This window comes from Gossypium hirsutum, chromosome D04 (genome assembly GCF_007990345.1).
Source record: "Gossypium hirsutum isolate 1008001.06 chromosome D04, Gossypium_hirsutum_v2.1, whole genome shotgun sequence".
Classification (NCBI taxonomy): Eukaryota; Viridiplantae; Streptophyta; class Magnoliopsida; order Malvales; family Malvaceae; genus Gossypium; species Gossypium hirsutum.
The window spans coordinates 54,541,038-54,561,541 of record NC_053440.1 but is presented as its reverse complement, the minus strand read 5'-3'; the positions used below and the strand labels follow the sequence as shown (position 1 = coordinate 54,561,541).

Genomic DNA, 20,504 nt, shown 5'->3' with positions numbered 1-20,504 from the left:
GCACTGAACCGCATTATCCTCCTATTTATAGGTTGGGGGAGGCTATGGGTAATTCTAGGCATGGTCTCAAAAAGAGCAAATATGATCCGAACTTATAATGAGATTGTTCAAAAAAAAGAATAAATCTCAAAATTATACATGAACTATGTTTTAATGTGTAATTAAAAAATAAAAAATTTATATTTAAAATAGTAAAATATAAAAGTTATTAATTGTTTTATTTATTTATTTGAAAATTTATTTATTTTAAATATTTATGATAAAACTTTGAAATTTTACCCATTAATGAATTGAGGTTCTTCAGTTATAAAACCGAACTAAATCAATTTATTATAAGCAGTTCGGAAAGTCCAAAAGATTCAACCGAATCGAATTCATCCCTAAACAAAATATTAGTTTATTGACATCATATTCAAGATTTTAGATTCGGATTTATAAACGGAGAAAATAACATTAAAAATTTTCCAATTTAAAGGTACAACCCGACTTAACTCCGAGTATAATATAATATAATATAATATAATATAATGAAAGGGAAACAGCTTGCTCCCAAAGAACCAAAAGATCTAGTGCCCACTCCAATAATTGCAAGTTGGGTTAAAGAAACAAAAATATAAACTGAGTTCGGGATCTAATATTCAAAGCTTGAGTTTAACCCGACTTGGTTTATCTTCAAGTAAATAATATACTATTTTTCTTTACTTTTGTATATTATTAGATCTTATAAAATATAAATAAATTATATTATAATGTAAATATTAAAAAGTATAAGTTAAATTATTTATGTTAAAATTTTTAATAAAATAAAAATATATAACGAGAGGGAAAGATATTTATATATAATTACTAAACGAGTTAAAGTTCGTCATTTACAAAATGAATGAACTTGGACAAATTTTAAGACTATTTAGACCGAATCAAATTTGAACAGCTAAATAAGATATTAACCTATATATGAATATGATATAAACTCAGTTCGATTTGGCTCAAAAACACTTCTGATGATAAATTATAAAGAATATCAAAACTTTGTATTTAAAAAAATTAATTTAATTGGTGGGCTAGATTTATTAAAAATGTTAGAATTTAGTTTCACAAAAAAAAATTTACATAATTACATAGCATCAATTTAACATTGGTTTTTTTTATCATATTAGAAATTTTATCACACATGTATTCGTGTGGAAACCACGTATTTAAAATATAGGTGTGTATTTAAAAATACTATAAAATAAATCTATTAAACACGAGTTCAATCCTTAAGCATGTTAATATCGATTCTTTTATTTAAAAATCATATAAAAGTATGAAAAAACAAAAAAGGTTATCAAAATCATAACAGTAGCCCTTTAATAAAAGTGTATATTAGTCATTTTAACCAAGTTGATACCCGATTAACCCGTAACACTAACTAAATCAGCAATTTTATTAATAGTAAGTACCCTTAAACCTTTTTCTTTTTCTTATCACTCTATGCCTGGAATCGGATGGTAAGAATTGCATACGTGTGGTAATGATTTACTCACCCCCTGCGATGTAGAATTTTATTTTTGATCCTTTAAATTTGATATTAAAATCTTATTTTCACCCTTAAAATGATAATTCTGATTTAATTATTTAAAAATTATAAAAATATAAACTATTAATATTATGAAATTATCTTTTTTAAGTCTCCTAAAATTATATAATTTAATTTTTATCAAAAAAACATTTATTTCATCCCTGCTAAACATTGACAATAATTAATGTATATTCTTGTTTACCGCTGTAAAGTTTAAAAGACAACAAAAGAGATGAAAATGGAGGTTTGTGGTTGTGGATATTTTTTGGGGGATTATAAGAAAAAGGAAACAGCAATAATAAGAGGTAGCAGTAGAAAAGAAGAAGAAGCAACACAGGTTTATTTTTATTTTTATTTTTATTTTTTAAAAATAATGGATTTGAACTAGATTTATTTAGGGATTGGGTGTCTCTCACCCAGTTCCGTTGGCTGCGGTTCATCTTAGAATAGATTCGGATAAATCAATTTAAGTTCGGATAAACATGGTGAGAAACCCATGTGTTGGTTTAATAGTCAGGGTGTTCACCGTCTCAGGTATAGTTTGAGTTTGAGTTGCATTACTGTTAGGATTTTGCCCTCCTCTTGTAATTCACAAAAAAAAACTAAAACGACAATGTTTAAATGGTACGTCGATAAAGCTTTTTAGTATTTGTATCTATCAGTATAGAAATATGAGTACATATAGTTTTTAGATTTTTAAATATATTAATATTGGATAAGGGCCGAAGCTAGAAATTTTTTTGGGGAGGAGCCAAAACTGAATCGTATATTTAATAGCCTATATTTTTATAATTTTTAAATGAGTAAACTAAATTTTTATCATTTAAGGAGGGGTCAAAGTGTAATTTTATCATTATTAATTTAAAATTTTATAAATTATAAAAAATAAAAAGAAATTTTTTTCATTTTAAATGAGTCACGACCTTACCAACCCCTCTGGCTTCTCCACTGTCCTGGATATTTATACATCTACATTCAATAAATGCTTTGAATTTAAACAAATGCTTGGCTTGGAGTCTTTTTGAATAGTTGTTCTACCTAGGGGCAAAGCTAGAATTTTCCCTTTGCGAGGAACCGAATTTGAATTTATAAATTTTTTTTAGAGTTAAAAATATAATTTCATCATTGTATTAATGTAAAATTTTACAATTTAAAGGGATTAAACTATAAAAACTTTTATTTTTAGAGAGAGCATAATTGAAATTTAAATTTTAAGAGGGGATAAAAAGTAATTTTATGTTAAATTAACTTAAATTTTTGCAAATATTCAAAGGACTAAAAGAGTAATTTTTCATTTTTGAAAAGACCAAGCCAGACTTGCCTTCTAGCTTCACCCTTGATTGCACCATATGCTAATAGTAGAATTACGATAAGATGCGACTTACCTACTATTTGTAGAATTTAATGAGATATAACTAGAGAAATTTTTAAGTGGATTTTGATATGATCTAACGGTGATAAGTACATGAGAATTTTCAATTGACCGCCTTTTTTTTATTTAAAGTAGTTAACAGCGAAATAATTTTTTGAACAATCTCATTATAAGTTCTGATTATATTTATTTTTTTATACAGAATTTAAAATCATCTATAATCCCTCCCCAACCCATAAATAGAAAGATAATGCGCTTCATTGCATTCGAACCCACATATTTTATATTACAATAATGTCCATACCAATCAAATTAAGATTCAACTGGCTCGAGCGAAATAGTTAAATATAACACTATTTTTTTCAATTAAGATTTAGAAGTACTTGAATAACACGTGTCATATATGTACCATTAATTAGAAGGGACAAAAACAGGGCTGAGGCCTGAGCAAATAGGAGTTTGTGATGGCATCAGTGATGTAAGAAAAAACCAAGACATAGGGGAGCTGTCGGGGTTAATAAACAACCCTAACTAACCATACTAAATAAACTGACCCCATCTTTGCTTGGTTCCTCACCCCTGGACAGGGCTCGTCTTGTCACCAACCATTCAATACGGTTCGATTTTATCTTTCGATTCTGTCGAGAGTCTTAACAAATTCATAAAATATCTTTAGAGCAACTAAACAAATAAAATCTCGACACATTTGTGTGAATCGTCTTGAACCTTAAACCATGTCTTTGTATCGATAATATATATATAAAAAAAGATATTTTTAAAAATTACACTACAAAATTATTGATAAAATGTCATTTCAAATAAGTAAAAAAATGAGTTGAATGTAAAAATAGAAATTAGATTAGAATTTGTTTTCCAAAGTTTTGAGATTAAACTTTTAATCTTTTAAACATATATTTTGTATTACAACATTAAACTAAATCCACTATTATTATTTGAAACCATCACGTGTTCTTAATTGATATTTAAAAATAAAAAATAAAAATAAATACATGATAAACTTTTAATCTTGTTTTGTATAGTTAAAAGAATAATAATAAGTCTGAATCTAATTTAAATAAAAAAAATATTGATAAATTGTTGACACCATTTTTTGGATTGAAAAACGGGGTCGACTTGGGTTTTGAAAATGAAAACGAAAACGGGAGTCGCCACCGATCCTTTTTGATGAGGTGTGATCGGATCACCTCGAAAAGTGGTTGTTTTTAATAAAATGATTTGATTTTATTAAAACAACAAGTTTGGTCCACGAAATTCAGAAAAACGGGTTCGGGAGTCGGTTATGCACGAGGAAGGATTAGCACCCTCGATACGCCCAAAATTGGTACCTAGTTGATTACTTAATGTCTTAATGTCGAAAATTGAAAACTTTAAAGAAATTTAAAATACGATCCTTAAAAAAAAACTCGAATGGCATGGATTAAAATTCAAGAGGATATTTGGCAATTTGGTTTAAACGAGAAATCGAAATCCAGCACCTTAGGACACGTCCCTCGAATTTTCCAAACGCAAAACATTGCCTTATTTCGAATTTTTAAAAAAAAAAGATATTTAGCCATTTGGTTGAACGAGAAAAATCGAAAAAATCGACACAACACCTTAGGGCACGTTTTCTCGAATTTCCCAAACGCAAAACATTGCCTTATTTTTAAAATTATTTTAAATTTTTTTAAAGGATATTAAGCCATTTGGATAAGCGAGAAAAATCGACACCCAGCACCTTAGGACACGTTTTCTCGAATTTCCAAACGCTAAATATTGTCTCATTTAGAAAATTTTATTTTTGAAGTATGGTGTCAATATGCATAATGGAATAATAAATATGATAATGTGAAAAAAGATGAACGAAAACAAATAATAAAATAAATCAATCATGCATATACCATAGCAAATAAATAAATAAATAAACTAAAGCATAAAAATGGACATATACATACATACATAAATGAACATAAAAATAAAGGAAAATATATGAAAATTATAAAACATGAAAAATATGTATGTACAATAATAAACAAATGTGAAGCATAACAAATAATAATACGGACATGTAAATAAATAAATGAACAAGATTAACAAAATTATAAAAATATATATACATCTATATATATGTATAAAATTATGAAAATATAAAAAAAAACATATGCATATATACGTATTATTACATGAAAAATTATGTAAGTGTATGTATATACATATATACTTATACAACAATCATCAAATATAAAAAGTCTATATATGTAGGTATATATATGAATCATAAAATAAAGAATATATACAAATACATATTTTAATATATGTAAAATAAAAAATAAAAAAATAAATATGTATATACATATTCATGAGAAAAATATATATATAGATATGTATAAAAAAATATGAGTATTTATGTATATATTAAATAAGTTATAAAATATAAATATATACGTTTGTATGTATGTAAAAATAAATTATTATAAAATATGGACGTGCATAATGCATATATGTATATATAGAATAAAAGTAAAGCTGAAAATAATATCAAACTAATTAATATAGTAATATAATAGTAACAAATAAATAAAAAGGAAAATAAAACTAATAATAATTAATAATAGTAATAATAATAATAATAAGGTTAAATAATAAAAATGCTAAAAATACTGACTAAATCGAAATAAAATAAAAAATACAGGGCTGATTCGAAAATAAAAAGGCGACAAGGATCAAATTGCGACACGCGAAAAAAAGAAGGGACCAAAACAGTAAATTTATCCAGGCCTTTAAAACGACGTAGCTTCGAGGGACCAAATTGCAAATCGAAACAAATTACTGGGCGAATTAAAAAACAGAAGGCAATTGATTGTAAAACTATTTAAAAGCGGAAGGGCTAAAGGGACAAATAACCCAAAGCTCAAAAACACGCGGATCCTCCGGGTCGGATCGGGTCGACACGTGGGTAAAAGGGCATTAAGGCCAAAACGGCGTCGTTTTGGCCACTGGGTTAAGGCCCAAAACGGCGCCGTTTCAACCATCTATAAAAAACATTTTTTTCTCAAATTTTCATTTCTCCTCTTCTTCCAAAAAAAAAAACCAGAAATTCTCTCACACCCTCTCCCTTTCTCCAGAAACCGGCCAAGGGCCCGGCCGTTGACCATCGCACCGGCCGCCGGTCGCCGGCGCCGCCGCTCGCGGCGGCGGGGAGACCAAAAGTCTCCATTTTCTCCGCCGAATGGTCTCCTCGTCCTCCTGATCGCTCCGACGTCGGTAAAAGAGGGTAAAAATGCCTCCTTTCTTGTTTTATTTTGTATTTCGAAATAAAAAAATAAATAAAAAAACGAAATAAAAAAGAGTGACCTTTTATTGCTTTTTTAATCTTTGTTCTTCAGATTTTTTCTTCTTTTTTTTGTCCGAAGAACCCCCTTTTACATTTTCGAATGGCTTTTATATAGCCATTTTTTACATATTTTTTTACTTGTCATTTCTGTTTCTGTTTGCTACTTGCGTGTTCTTTCTTCTTGCAGGTGATTTGATGGCACAAGTGGGCGACGTGGGACGTTCGGCGGTGGCAGAGCGGCGGCCAGCAAGTGGACGACCCTAGGTGCGGCGCACCTAGGGTTAGGGTTACATTTTTTTGTTGTTTTCTGATTTGGGCTAGGTTTGGGTATTTGGGCTGAGGGTTAGTGGGTTAGGCTAGTTGGGTATTGGGTTGCTGATTTGGGCTTTGGTTTTGGTGGGTTAGGCTTGTATTTGGGCCTGGGTAGTTGGGCTTGGTTTAATTTGTTGGGTATTGGGCCATTCGGGTTTGAGTTTAGTCTAAGCAGGTTAATTTGGGCTCTGCTGGTTGGGCCATCTGATTTGGGCTTATTGGTTTTATTTTCTCTGGTGGGTCGGGCAAATTTGGGCTTCTACATAAATAATAACTCAAAGTAAGTTTATTTAAATTTAAAAACTTTCTTCCCAATCCGATATAATATTCCAATCAAATTGGAGATGACAACGGGTTGAGATGATTTTTCGATCTATCTCAAACTTGATCCTATTTTTATTCCTACCGACTCGATCTTGCCCTAAACTAGATTTCTATTCCTCGACTCCTACCCAACCTGGCTCGAAATATTAACTAATCATTTATATTAGGTTAAATAAAATACATATCTTATAAACATTAAAAATATCTAATATTATAAAAAATTATAGGAGTTAAAAATTTTCTATAATAAGTTATAAAATTAAATGTGTATTTTCTTAATTTTTAGAAGCGAGTTTAACAAAAACTTGACCCAAACCTGAATTTTAAAATTTTAATTAAAAACCCGAATCAGTTCCCTCCCAAGTTCAATTTTCAAATCAAAATCAAAACCCATCAAATTCGGATTATTTTTGCCAACTCTAAACCGGACTCATAGATAAGTAAAAGTCATCAAAGCAACCACCTTGCTAGGAAGTTTGATAAGGATTTGGTGAATTTTAAATGGATGAATTGGTTTCCTCACTCCAAGGTTGAATCAGTGTCCTCCTCTAGTTTGGTTATATAAACATGTTTTCTCTTCTCCCAAGCCCTTTAAGATTTTTAACTTTGGAGTTAAGCATAAGTACTATATGGAAATTGTTGCTGAGTCCTGAAAAAGGGAGGTGGTTGGTGATCCTTTGTTAAGGCTTTTTATGAAATTGAAGAGCTTGAAGAAGTTTTAAAGGCTCTCAATTATGATGCATATGGTGATATATCTTCTAGAGTATAATAGAAAAGAGATGAACCAAAAAGAGCTCAGCTTGATATGTTGTCTGATGGGGTTAAATTGAAACTGAGTGATCAATTACAATCTGAGTTCCCAAGTTTACAAGATGCCGGGGAAAGTTTCTACAGACAAAAGGCTAGGGTGAATCGGATTGGAGTAGGTGATCAGAGTACCAAGTTTTTTCATAATGCTATTGCTGTCAAGAGGAACAGGTATTCTATCAGAGCTTTGTTTGATGATAGGGGTAATAAACTAGAATCTCATGAACAGATTGCTTCTAAGATTATTCAATTTGATAAAGGGCTCATTGGTGTTGCTGATCAATTGCTTAGAGATATTCTTCCTACATTGTCTATGGCTGCTTAGAGATATGTTTAGGCCCATCACTATAGATCAAGACAACAATTTTTGAGCAGGGGAATGATAAAGCACATCAGCATGAAAAATTGTTGGTGAGGATCTTATTGGTGTTGTGCAGTATTTGTTCACCACCTCATAGTTATCGACTGCTTTCAATACTACTATTATTTCATTTGTTCCTAAATTTGAGAATCCAAATCATATTAAACAGTTTAGGCCTATTTCATGTTGTAACACAGTTTATAAGTGTATCTCCAAGGTCTTTTATTCAAAGCAATCAGAGTGCTTTTATTCAAAGCAGAAACATTATTGACAACACTCTACTTCCCCATGAGTTGATGAGGGGATATAGTAGAAAGTTTATTTCTCATAGATGTGCCCTTAAGGTGTACCTTTAGAAGGCATTTGACTCTTTGAGTTGGAATTTTGTTATTTCTGTATTGAGAGCCATGGGATTCCTTGAGCAATTTGTCAAGTGGATTGCTAGTTGCATCACTTCTCCTAGGTTTTCCATTTCTCTTAATGGAGGACTCATTGGATTCTTTGAAGGGGCAAGGGGAGCAAGGCAGGGAGTTCCTCTCTCTCCCTATCTATTTGCTATTGCAATGAATGTCTTGTCCACACTCCTGATGGTAGTAGTTGCATATGGTGTGTTCAAGTTTCATCCCAAGTATCTCAGGGTTCGGCTTTCCCACCTCTCCTTTGCAGATGACCTCCTCATCTTTGCTAAGGTTCTACCAATTCTGTTGTTGGTATTTGGTGTATCTTAGAGGAATTGTACCTGCTCTCTGGACTACAACCTAATGCTTCTAAGAGTGAACTTTTTGTTGTTGGGGTATCTTTAGAAGAATTGGAGGCCATGAAGACCATTATCGATTTTAAAGTTGGTAAGGTGCCTGCGCGTTATTAGGGGGTGCCACTTGTGTCTAGATAGTTGACATTCTCTGATTGTGGTCCTTCGATGGGGGAAATTATAGCTAAAACCAATGGCTGGTCTACTAGGCATCTTAGCTATGTTGGTAGGCTTCAACTCATCGAAGCTGTGATTTTAGTATTCAAGCTTCCTGGTGCGAACAGTTTCTTATGCCAAAATTTGTTTTTAAAAGAATCTCCCAAGTTTGTGCTTGATTCTTTTGGAAAGGAAAGGATTGCTATGCTTATGGAGCAAGGGTCTGCTGGCAGTTGATTTGTTCACCTAAATCAAAGGGTGGGTTGGGGCTGAGAAGACTTGAGGAATCGAACAAGGCTCGTCACTTGCAACTGGTGCGATCCATTCTTACTGAGGAAGGTTGTTTACGGATTGCTTGGGTTCAAGACCATGCCATGAAAGGTAAAAGCTATTGGGATGTTGTTCCAAGCTCTTCAAGTAGTTGGAATTGGAGAAGGTTTGCTTAAATTGAAGGAGTTAGTTGCTCAAATGATATATTAAACCAAACCCAACCAAAATGGCATCCATATACTTCATCCGGTTAAGAGCTTGCTGCTGAATCGATGGTGTGATGAAACAAAAAAGCAGTAACATAAATACCAAGCTAAAACATTTGTCAATCCATATGCTTCAAAGGCTTTTCAGTTTAGAATAGATGGCAAATGTGGTGACAAAATTTGAGGAGGAAAAAGGGAAGAAAAAAAAAAGGTAGTCGATTCTGTACCTAAAGATTAGAAGAGCAGTCAGCAACAATGCGGATGAAATCTGTTTTTACTTACAAGCGAATCAACCTCCTCGCATGTGAGCACCTAGTTCACCAAACTGATCATCAGCTTCCACAGTATCCTCAGACAGGCGAACTGCATCCAGCTTCTGTTTAAGGATTTCTATAGCATTAAGGACTAACTGGAAAGCTTTGACCGCACCGGTAGATTCGATAGTGAAAATGAAACTGTCTTCTTTGCCATATATCTCCACGAGCCCCGGCTTGCCCATAGCTTCAGCTTTCTTTAATACTTCATCGTCATAGGTATATGCTTCTGGATCAACCACCACAACCTGTTTTCAACAATAAAGAGGAATACCATAGTTAGCAGAAGCAGTGAAGTAGAATAACCTCAAATTTTTGGGTTAAACTACCTGGGCAGTCCATGTATTATAGTGACCAGATCAAATTAGTCCCTCTATTATTAAATGGATCAATTTAGCCCCTATACTATTAAAAAGAAACAAATAAGTCTAAATTGTAAAAGAGTTTGACATTTAGCATATAAAAAATGTGTTTTAACTTATTTTTTCAATTCCAAACAAAAGATTTCATATACAGAACCATAAAAACTTTAAAAATATTAAGTCTATTAAATAGTAAATGATATGTTTTTAACAGTAAATGTTAACTCTATTCCAATTTGGCCTTAGTTGATTCTTTTTAATAGTACAGGGACTAAATTGATCCATTTAATAGTAGAGGAACTAAATTGATGAGGTCCCTATAATACGGGAACCTCTTAGGTACATTCACCCAAATTTTTGGCTTGTGATACAGGCATTGAAACAATGTACTCATAGAACACAAATCATTTGGCGTCAAGCAAGTCAGAATAACCACCAACACAGAAATATGACAATAACCATCTAACCCGACCAACTATTTCCTGAATTCTTCTTGGACAATTCTAATAAAACAAGAGAATCTTGGTTTTCAAGACAACCATAGCAGCGCAAGTGGACCCATTTAAACAAAGGATACGCCCGACAAGTCAATACAGTTTGATAGCTCACTAGTTAGCCAATGAGATAAGAACCGGGTAGTAATAGCACAAACCCCAATATGAGAACCTATCCTAAAGCTCAAATTCCGTTGATATCATAGGAACTTCCATAAGAAACATATGAATAAACATGTTTCAACTGATGCAAACTAGGGATTTAGAAAGGACCTTGAATGATGTAGATGCTAATTCTATTATCCCAACAATTTGTTGTGACAGACTATAACTTAGATTGATATTAATGATGTAGAGCAAAGGAGAACCTGTTGGGTATTAGGATCAATGTCAAAGACTCTAGTAGGACTACTGTCGACAAAGCTTTGCTTCTCCTCAAGGGTCAAGGTATCCATCATATCTTCATTGATGTGAATCTCAGGTTCATACATGAAAGTCACAGTCGCGGCAGGTGACCATTTCGCATGATCTTTTCCTATCCCTTTCCTCGCAATTGCCCTCAGCCTCAACTCCTGCCCTCGCCGCAATTTCACGATGATAATCCCCCTGAAAGTAAACAGTTACTTATCTAACCCTAGAAACTAGAAAGGCAATGCATTTAAAATTGGTCTAATTCAGAATTGGTCATTGTACATTATGAAAACTTAAAAATTAGTTCAATTAAGTATCAATGTTAAATCTTGTCCGTCGACCCAAAAATCAGCATTTCAACAAATTATACGCAAGAAATTAGTAAAAATCAACAATTCAGTAATTTATATGCTACAAATTCAAAAACACAGCAGTTCAAGTTCATGCATTCACCAACTAACATCTCAGTGTTTGATATATCAAAATTGAGGACTAACGTTTCATTTTTCGTAATTTACAGGGATGACATTCACAATAAGACCTAAACAGTGACAAATTACAAATTTAAACCCTAAATACCTTTGTTCAGAGGATTCGTAGCCAGCGGAATCGGTGAAATCGACGGGAACAACCGTATGATCGGAACTGTAAAGATCCTTACTGGTGACATCCAGTGTTTGATCGCTTATGCATTTGGCGCGAAGATGGAACTCGACGGAGCAGAACTCGCACTGTCCGTCACCGTCGCAGGCGTCACAGTCACGCGAGAATCGCATCGACATGGCGCGTTGGCTAGTGAGAGGGATGAGACCGAGTCGATGGGCGATGAACTCGTCGTTGAGGACGGAAGAGTTAACTTCGATTTCGACGAGATCGATAGCTATGGTGGGAACCTCGGCGATCATGACGCGGCGGAGGGCGTTGGCCATGGAAGCATCGGTGTCGTGGAGCTCGAATTTAGCGTATTCGTCTTTGAGTTCCCGGATTTTGACCCTTGGGAATCGCTGGTACGAAGCTCCTTCCATTTTTTCTTTTTTTTTTCAAATTATTTTGATGATGTTATTTGGCTCTGCGCCTTAAAAAGCTTTGATGAAGTAGAGTTTTTTAAAACCTAACTATGAAGGTTTTAAGCTTCAATGGAGAATTGAACGACGTCGTAAACTGACATTTTGTTTTGGTTAAATTTTTATTTTGGTCCTTCTATTATGCTCAAATTTATCATTTAATCCCTGTAAAATTCTGATGTAAACTTTTTGTTTTTTATTTATAAAAGAAATACACTTTTGATGAAGATTGCCATGTACAATTTCGAATTTATTGGTACTTTAAAATTTTATATATTTAAATATTTACAAATATCTAATGGAGTCTCCAAGTTGATTATCGCTGGTTTTTTTTTTCTCTCGTCAGCTCTTTTATTCTTTTTTCTTCTCATTCATTATACATGTCTTTTCTCTTTTCAGTTTACAAATCTATTTTGTGGGCATCTTTATTGTCTTTATAAGTTATAGTGGACAGATGATAGCACCTATTGTTCGCTAAAACTCCATCGGCCACCAGTAATTTTTCTTGAAAAGTGGGTGGCTCTTCATTAACTTCTTAATTTCTTTCTGTTTTGATAGTATTTCAAAATAATAAATAATTTCACATGTCGATTTGGACCTGTGTTGTCTTAAGTTTTATATTTTTTTTTGTTTTACCATTTTTTTAATAAATTTCAGTTTTAGAAGTTTTTATTTGCCGCTGTAACACGTTTTTAATATTGCTTATGCATGTAATCTTAGTTTTACAAGTGATTTTAGGAATGATTTTATTATCATCCTTTTTAGATTGGTGAATGCTCGATTCTTTTGTTGATTTTTGCTCGCCATTTTGAGCCATCCAGGACTAATTTCCTTATTGTATTAAATGTTTGTAATCACTCCAGATATGTCGTAGTTTAATTGTGACAAAGTCAATTGCTAACATATCATAATGTTCTATTGGTGTTGAGAACAAAACATTTATTGTGTTGATGAAGCTTGTCATTTACCTTCTACGACGAGTGTTTGCTATTTTTTTCTTTAAATTGTATAGTTCCATTCATTGAATGAATTAATAAATCTACCATTAAAAAAATATCCAATGAAATAATATAAATTTTCAATATAAAATATTTATTAATAAATTTTACAAATACAATCCATCCTTCGACAAAACCAAATTAACAAAAAAAATATTATCTCACACATTAAACAATAAAAATGTCTCAAATTATTCAAGTAGTTAGTTTTATTATTTAAAAATAAAAAATATTAATTTTTATATATTATAAAAAATATAGCTAAAAATGTATTTTATAAAAAATAACAATTTCAGTAATCAAACCAACTTATATTTAATTAAATTAATTTATTTTTTAGCCTTATTTCAAATCCCTTCAAAGAATTATTGAAAGACATATTGTAAAATTGAGCAGCAAAAATGCCCACAAAAAGACCCAACCAAATGAAGAAAAAGAAATGGTGATACTGATGATGCAGCAATCCTACAACTTAAGGAAAACAGACTCTTCAATGGCAGGGACTTCACCAATCCTCTTCAAAGATTCTTTCCTCGGTTGATCGTCGACTCCGATAGCCATTACAGCATGCTTCCTCGGAGCGACCCTCCCGACACTCATGAAGCTCACATTCACATTCTCCTCGCCCAAAATGCTTCCGACTTTACCAATCATGCCGGGCTGATCGACCTGTCTACAAAGTATTATACTACCTTCCAAGCTCACATCCACTCTGAATGACCCTACCTTTGTCAAATGCGGAATTCCATCCTTCACCCGTCCTTCAACTTTGATCTCGCCGCTCTTGGATGTGGCACTGGCGAATTTCGATTTCACATCGGCGATCTGAACTTTGATGAACTCAAGGGGAATCTCGTGTGAACCGTCTAAATGGATGTGTTCCTCTGTGATTCGTAATCCTCTTTGTTTAGCAGTGTAATCGGCATTAACAAGGTTGACGTAAATATCGGAAATTGGTTCGATTATGCCCTTGGTGATCATTGCACGAAGCAACCTAGTATCGAGGTCAGGTCTAGAAGAAGCATACGATACTTTCACGGTTTTAACACCACTTCCACCTGCAACCAATTGGACAGCCAGCCTCCCAAGTTTCTCGGCAAGTATGACGTACGGTTTCAACTCCAGTAGAACCTGCAATGGAAGAACAACTAAATGAAGCGGCGCTCAACATAAAGAAAGTGATGAACATCATCGTTGTACCTCGGCAGGAACCATCGGTGCATTGACTGCGGTAGCTGCAAGTTCCCCTTTCAAGGCACCAACAACAGCTTCAGCTATTTCGATAGCCACTCCTTCCTACAAAGAACATATCAATGCATCATTCGGAAACAAACGAAATGCGAATATGTCTGATCACACAATCCACCTTACCTGAGCCTCCATTGTACTAGCACCGAGATGCGGAGTGACAGTAACCATCTCATGCTGCACCAACTTATTATCTTGTTTCGGTGGCTCCTCGGAGAAAACATCAAGAGCAGCCTGAGCTACAATCCCGGCATCCAATGCCCTCACAAGAGCTTCTTCATCAACCACTCCACCGCGAGCAACGTTGACGATACGAACACCTTTCTTCATCTTAGCAAATGTCTCATTATTGAGCATGTTAGATGTAGCAGGGGTGAGAGGCATATGCATAGAGATAAAATCTGCCGCCCCTATCGCTTCATCGAAGCTCACTAGCTCAACACCTATAGCACGAGCACGTTCCGCTGGGGCATAAGGATCATGTGCGATAACATGCATTCCGAGGCCCTTTGCTCGCCGAGCTACTTCCGATCCGACTTTTCCGAAACCTAAGACAGCAAGTGTTTTTCCAACAAGAGACACACCAACATACTTGTTCCTTTGCCACTTCCCTATCAACATCATAATAAAGTACATATAAACTTTTCCCAAAATCTAATTCACAGCTGAAAATATAATTTATAAACAATAATCACAATTCACAAATGATCCATAAACTCCATTAAATCTCTACAAAACATATATTTCTAAATTAAGGTTCATAATCATGATTAGCTACGAAGAAAATGACAATCAGTTCTCACCAGATTTGATAGAAGCATCAGCCTGAGCCACATTACGAGCCATGGCAGCCAAAAGGGCGATCCCATGTTCCGCCGCCGCAACGGTATTCGCCGTCGGAGCATTAACGACCAAACAACCGTGTTCGGTAGCGGCAGCCAGATCGACATTGTCGATCCCAACGCCAGCTCTTCCAACGACCTTCAACCTCCCGCCTGAAGATTCGAAAACCGCACGGTTCACTTTCGTCCCGCTGCGAACAATCAAAGCGTCACAGAGCGAGATCTTGGACCGGAGCTCTTCGGGAGAGAGGTTGTAAGAGCAATCGACGTCGGCGAACTCCTTCAACAGCGTCAAACCGGCTTCACCTAGCTTCTCGGCGACGAGTACGGTGGGCTTGTTGGAAGAAGAAGAAGAAGCAGCGGAGGTTAGAATCAAAACCCGGCCGCGTTGCGGTTGAGAGCGGGAAAAATGAGCGCTGTTAGGGAAGTTGGCGGAAAAAGCAGATCGGAGGGATAGTTTAGAGGAAAGGGAATGGGATGGGGTCTTGAGAGTTGGGATTTTGAGAGACGCCATTGTCGTACGGTGAGGTGAAAATTGAATAAGCAATGTAACTAACCAGAGAAAAGGAAGAGTGGGAGAGTGGGAGACCCAAAATATTGTTAGCAGGTTTGATGAGATGCAACGAGATTGTAACAGAACCCGAGGTACGTGTAATAAATTATGATATATATGGGTAAATTTTAAATCTAGTCACTATGTATAGTTTAAATTAAGGTTTAGTCACCAAACTTTAAAAAGTTACGATATGATCACCAATAGTATTGATTTGTTATATTTTAGTGACTAACGTGGCACGGTATATCATAATTCCATGAGAAAAGGTACCATGGAGGCCTCTTTACTAAGATTGAAATTACATTTTGCCCCCTCTACTCAAAATCCAAGCAAATTAGTCTCTATACATTAGATCAAATAGTAAACTAGTCTTTTCCATTAAAAATTTCATCTATTTCTATTGTTAACAACTGAAGTTTCTAACATACTAACCACATAATTACACGTGGCATGCCAAGTGTGCCTCATTCTAACATACAAGGACCAATTTTAAACAAAATGACCAATATGCTCTTTAGTCTAATGTACAGGGATTAATTTACCTTTTTTTTAGTATAGGGGCAAAATGCAACTCGACTCTTAGTACAAGGGCCTCTATGGTACTTTTACCTAATTTCATACGGAATTTTTAGGTCCAATTGCACAATTAGCCCCTATATTTTTTATTTAAAAATAAAATTAAAAGAAAAAATAAATTAGGCTATATAAGGAAAAAAAATATAGGGCTAATTTGTTCAATTTGCTGGAAATTTTCATTTAAAATGATAATATAACGTAAATATTAGTTTGTTTTTACAATGTTAATGATAGTTAACGACTCAATTATCAAAATGTAATGAAGTAATAACATTAATGACAATTTTTTTCTTAGTTCTAACTAGAGGTATAGATGGGTTAAAACTTGATAACCCATTTCATTTTCTAAAATAACTAAGGTTTTCAAAATTAGATATATGGTTGAATTAGTTCGACCAATTTATCTGGTTAAATTAAATAAATTATTAAAATAGAAAAATCGGTTCAATCGCCGATTCAATTAGTTTGCAGGTTAATCGGTCCAACTCCTTATTCTTGATCAATATCCTGACTGGTTCTCGATCCAACTGATTCGACCAATCCAATCAAATCTAAAAATAATTAAAATAACATAATATTAAATTTTAATTTTATATCAGTCTTTTTACATATAACTCTTTTAATAAAATTTTAGAATATAATATATTTTCATTATTAATTAAGAATTTCAATCAATTTAAATATTTATAAATTTTATTTGAAATCTCATCCATAAATCTACAATAGGATGAAATAGTTCGGCCCGGCTTTAGCTATCGTGGATATTTATTGGGTCAAGTGATAAAAGAGTTGAGTGTCTTTTAAAAATACTTAACCATTGAAATAAATGTTTTTAAATTATCTTTAAATTATCGATGTTATGTTAATTAGGTCTTTTCGTTATTAAAATTGTTAATTTAATTTTTAAATTACATGTAAAATTAATAATTTTTTTAAAATATGGGTGTTTTAAAAATATTAATTTTGAGATTTTCAAAGCTTTCAGAGAAGCTTTATCATCCATTCTTTCTTTCTTTTATTTTTCTAATTTTACTTTATTTTTAGTTTTTACTTTTAAAATTCATACAACAACGCTCTATTTTTCTTTAAAATTTTCATTGTAAATTTAGCGGCATGATATTTGACATACCATTTAACGAATTAGTAACAAAAGGATTTGAATGATAAAATATCAATAGTTTGGAGATGTAATTAAAACATTTTGAAGTCTAAGGAAAAAATTTAGACTGAGAGTCATAATTCAGAGATATTTGATGCAATTATCTCAATATTTAATTACACTTTGCTTCCGGGAGTTTGTTTTGGTTCGTACAACCTTCGAGCTTTTACTTTAGCAATAGGTTTACGCATTCTTATTGGTCATAATCAGGGTATCCATCATTGGCATCAGTGATTAATCCAAAGAGATAAATGACATACCAAAAATATATTTACACGGCTAATCCATTAATCTAGTTTTACTAAAAAAAATATTTAGACAATTAATCCATTGATCTAGTTTTAATAATATATTTTATATTTTATACTTAAAGACCTTAGTTAAAATATGTCACATGTACTTGTACTCTTCACAAATTTGGAATTTGGTCCCTATTATTATATTTATAAGAATTTAGTCCCTCTATTTTTCAAATTTCCAAATTTGTTAAATTTGTTCATGTGACATTTTGAAATAAAAAAGGCATAAAGATAAATTTAGCCCTTAACGTTTACTCATTTTGTCATTTTGGCCCTTATTCTATTTTTGGGTCATTTTGGCCCTCAACCTTTAAATTTTACACAAGTTGCTTTTTTTTTTACCAAAAAACTGATTGAATTGTTAAAATTTTAATGGCATTGACGTAACAATTCACGTGGCACTTTACGTATACTTCACTACTAACATGGATAAATTTTCTAAAAGTTGTTATCAACATTTTTGAAATTTGTTGATTTTTATTTTTATTTTTTTGAATTTTTATGAATAATATGTGGATTACCATGCTAGTGGCCACATCAATGTCATTAAAATTTTTATAGTTCAGTCAATTTTCTATCAAAAAGCAAACAATTTGACTAAATTTTAGAGGTTGAGGGCCAAAATGATAAAATAAGTAAACGCTAGGGGCTAAATTATCATTATGCCTAAAAATGCTGATTTGGTAGCAACGTAACTAAAAAAATGTTATAATGAACCTGAATTTAACAAAGTAATCTTAATAGTGTTAATAATTAGACCTAGATTTTGAAATCTGAAAAGTAAATAGACTAAAATTCAAAAAATAAAAATATAGACTAAATTTCAATTTTACAAAAAATATAAGGACTTATGAAATATTTTAACCAAATATATTTTGAAAAGAAAGTACATTGAGTACAACTTTATAAAGTGCACGTGGAAAGGATATTCTTTGCTGCTAACCAAAAGTCAGCCCTGTCGTACGGTAAGACAAAATAGTTGCCTCTGCCTCTAGTGGCAACATTGTAAAAATTGAAACGAATGTTAGAGACAATAATCCAGGACGAAGTCAGAAAATTATTTTGAAGATTAGAGATAAATTATAAATAATTGGGGAGTAAATTGTAAATTTTATAAATTTAAGGGATAAAATGATGAATCTGTTATATTTAAAAGGTTAAAGCTACTGTCTGTCCCCTTTGCATTTGTTTTTTACTCCGATTTAATATACATCTTACATAATTTGATTCGACCTGACTCAAATATAAATATTAATTACTTGTTTAAACTTAATTTGAGAAAAAATTAAAACTATACCCGACTTTGACCCATATGTCACAATTTTTATTTGCTTAAAGGGTACAAAAGCCCATCAACTTTTTATATTATATATATATATCAATTAAGTCATTCCGCGAAGAATGCTTTCAATTAAGCTCTTAAACTTCTAAATTACGTTAAATAAGTCATTTGGCCAATGCTTTCCATCTTTGATTATTATGATGCTGACATGATGGTCCATTGTCATTAAGAATTGTTAACATGGTGGTGCCACATCAATTGCAGTGTTGCAAAAAGATTAAAAAAAATCAAAATATTTAAAAACAATTATTTAATATTTTTATGTCGGGGAATGATCCTGGATAATTCATTTCAAGACATAAAAATTTTAAATAATTATTTTTAAAATTTTTTTCTAGGCGTCACACTATCACGTCAACAATTGTTGTTGACATTGATCGTCATGTCAACACTGTTAACGATCACTGACTTAATTTATGTAATTTGGGAGTTTGAATATAAAATTGAGTATATTTTCACAAAGGAGCTTAATTTTTTTTCTTCTAATTTTTCTACTTTTCCCGTTTTAATCTATTTTTCGATTTTCAAATTTTTACTCATTTGAAATGGATCGGACTATATGTCACCGTTTAAATCAAATGGACCTTTGTTTCTAATTCAATTGGTCACCACATCCAGTTCTAGCAACATTGTCGAGTTAAGGAGCACTGAATCACCTTTTAAGTAAGGTATTAGATTGAATATTGAGGATGGAAAAAATAGCGTCGTAAAAGCTTTACCTTTCATTGAAAAGTTTGATTCAATTCGAATAAATTTATTTACTATTTACATTAAATCATAATGTTGTTATCCAAATTCAAATTTGAAATAAAAAATAATATTTATAAATATTTAAGGGTAAACTATTAAAATAGTCACTTTTGTTTACCTCAAGTTATATTTTAGTCACTTAATGTTTGAAATGTTATGTATGAGCCACTTACGTTATCGCGTTGTAAGATTTTAGCCACTAAGCTGTTAATTACTGTTAATGGTGTAACGGTAAGCTGACATAGCATGTTAAATCATTATTTCAAACAAAAATTTTAGGTTAATTTATCCAATCGGTCCCCATATTTTTTCGTTTTGAGAAATTTAATTTTTTTTATTCTATGTTCTTTTAATTTTCCTTTCTTTTCTTTCTTTTTAACTTTTTTTTGCCCATTCTCTTCTGCTTCTCCCTTTGTTTTTCTATGTTTTTCATTTGTTAAAACTAATCCCTATACTTTTATTTTTTTGAACAATTCAACTTTTTCGAGTGAAGCGAGCTCATGGACTAGTTTTAACAAATGGAAAACATAGAAAAACTACGTTAAAAGAAATGAAGAAGGAAGGAAAACAGAGGGAGAAGAAGAAGAGAATTAAAAAAAAACAAAGTTCAAAAACATAAAAGAAACAAAATTAAA

General features: G+C 32.4%; 2 protein-coding genes across 2 annotated transcripts; both read right to left on the bottom strand.

The window, feature by feature from the left end:
• Positions 1-9,526: 9,526 nt before the first annotated feature.
• Positions 9,527-12,154, bottom strand: LOC121215966 (DNA-directed RNA polymerases II, IV and V subunit 3). The gene is made up of 3 exons (XM_041090946.1): positions 11,615-12,154; positions 10,993-11,230; positions 9,527-10,016 (listed from the first exon to the last, which is right to left on the bottom strand). Exons 1-3 carry the CDS (start codon positions 12,058-12,060, stop codon positions 9,744-9,746), a joined length of 957 nt encoding a protein of 318 aa, XP_040946880.1. The 5' UTR covers positions 12,061-12,154; the 3' UTR covers positions 9,527-9,743.
• A 1,239-nt stretch (positions 12,155-13,393) lies between these two features.
• LOC107945142 (D-3-phosphoglycerate dehydrogenase 1, chloroplastic) lies at positions 13,394-15,805 on the bottom strand. The gene is made up of 4 exons (XM_016879001.2): positions 15,149-15,805; positions 14,469-14,956; positions 14,298-14,393; positions 13,394-14,228 (listed from the first exon to the last, which is right to left on the bottom strand). The coding sequence occupies exons 1-4, from the start codon at positions 15,699-15,701 to the stop codon at positions 13,563-13,565; spliced, it is 1,803 nt and encodes a 600-aa protein (XP_016734490.2). The 5' UTR covers positions 15,702-15,805; the 3' UTR covers positions 13,394-13,562.
• Positions 15,806-20,504: the final 4,699 nt, after the last annotated feature.

Excerpts from the sequence above, each read along its gene's own strand:
- LOC107945142 (XM_016879001.2), bottom strand. The coding sequence starts at position 15,701 with ATGGCGTCTCTCAAAATCCCAACTCTCAAGACCCCATCCCATTCCCTT. Across the intron at positions 14,394-14,468 it reads CTAGTACAATGGAGGCTCAG|GAAGGAGTGGCTATCGAAAT; the intron begins GTAAGGTGGATT and ends TGTTCTTTGTAG. Across the intron at positions 14,229-14,297 it reads CACCGATGGTTCCTGCCGAG|GTTCTACTGGAGTTGAAACC; the intron begins GTACAACGATGA and ends CTTCCATTGCAG.
- LOC121215966 (XM_041090946.1), bottom strand. The coding sequence starts at position 12,060 with ATGGAAGGAGCTTCGTACCAGCGATTCCCAAGGGTCAAAATCCGGGAA. Across the intron at positions 11,231-11,614 it reads TACGAATCCTCTGAACAAAG|GGGGATTATCATCGTGAAAT; the intron begins GTATTTAGGGTT and ends GTTTACTTTCAG. Across the intron at positions 10,017-10,992 it reads TTGATCCTAATACCCAACAG|GTTGTGGTGGTTGATCCAGA; the intron begins GTTCTCCTTTGC and ends TGTTGAAAACAG.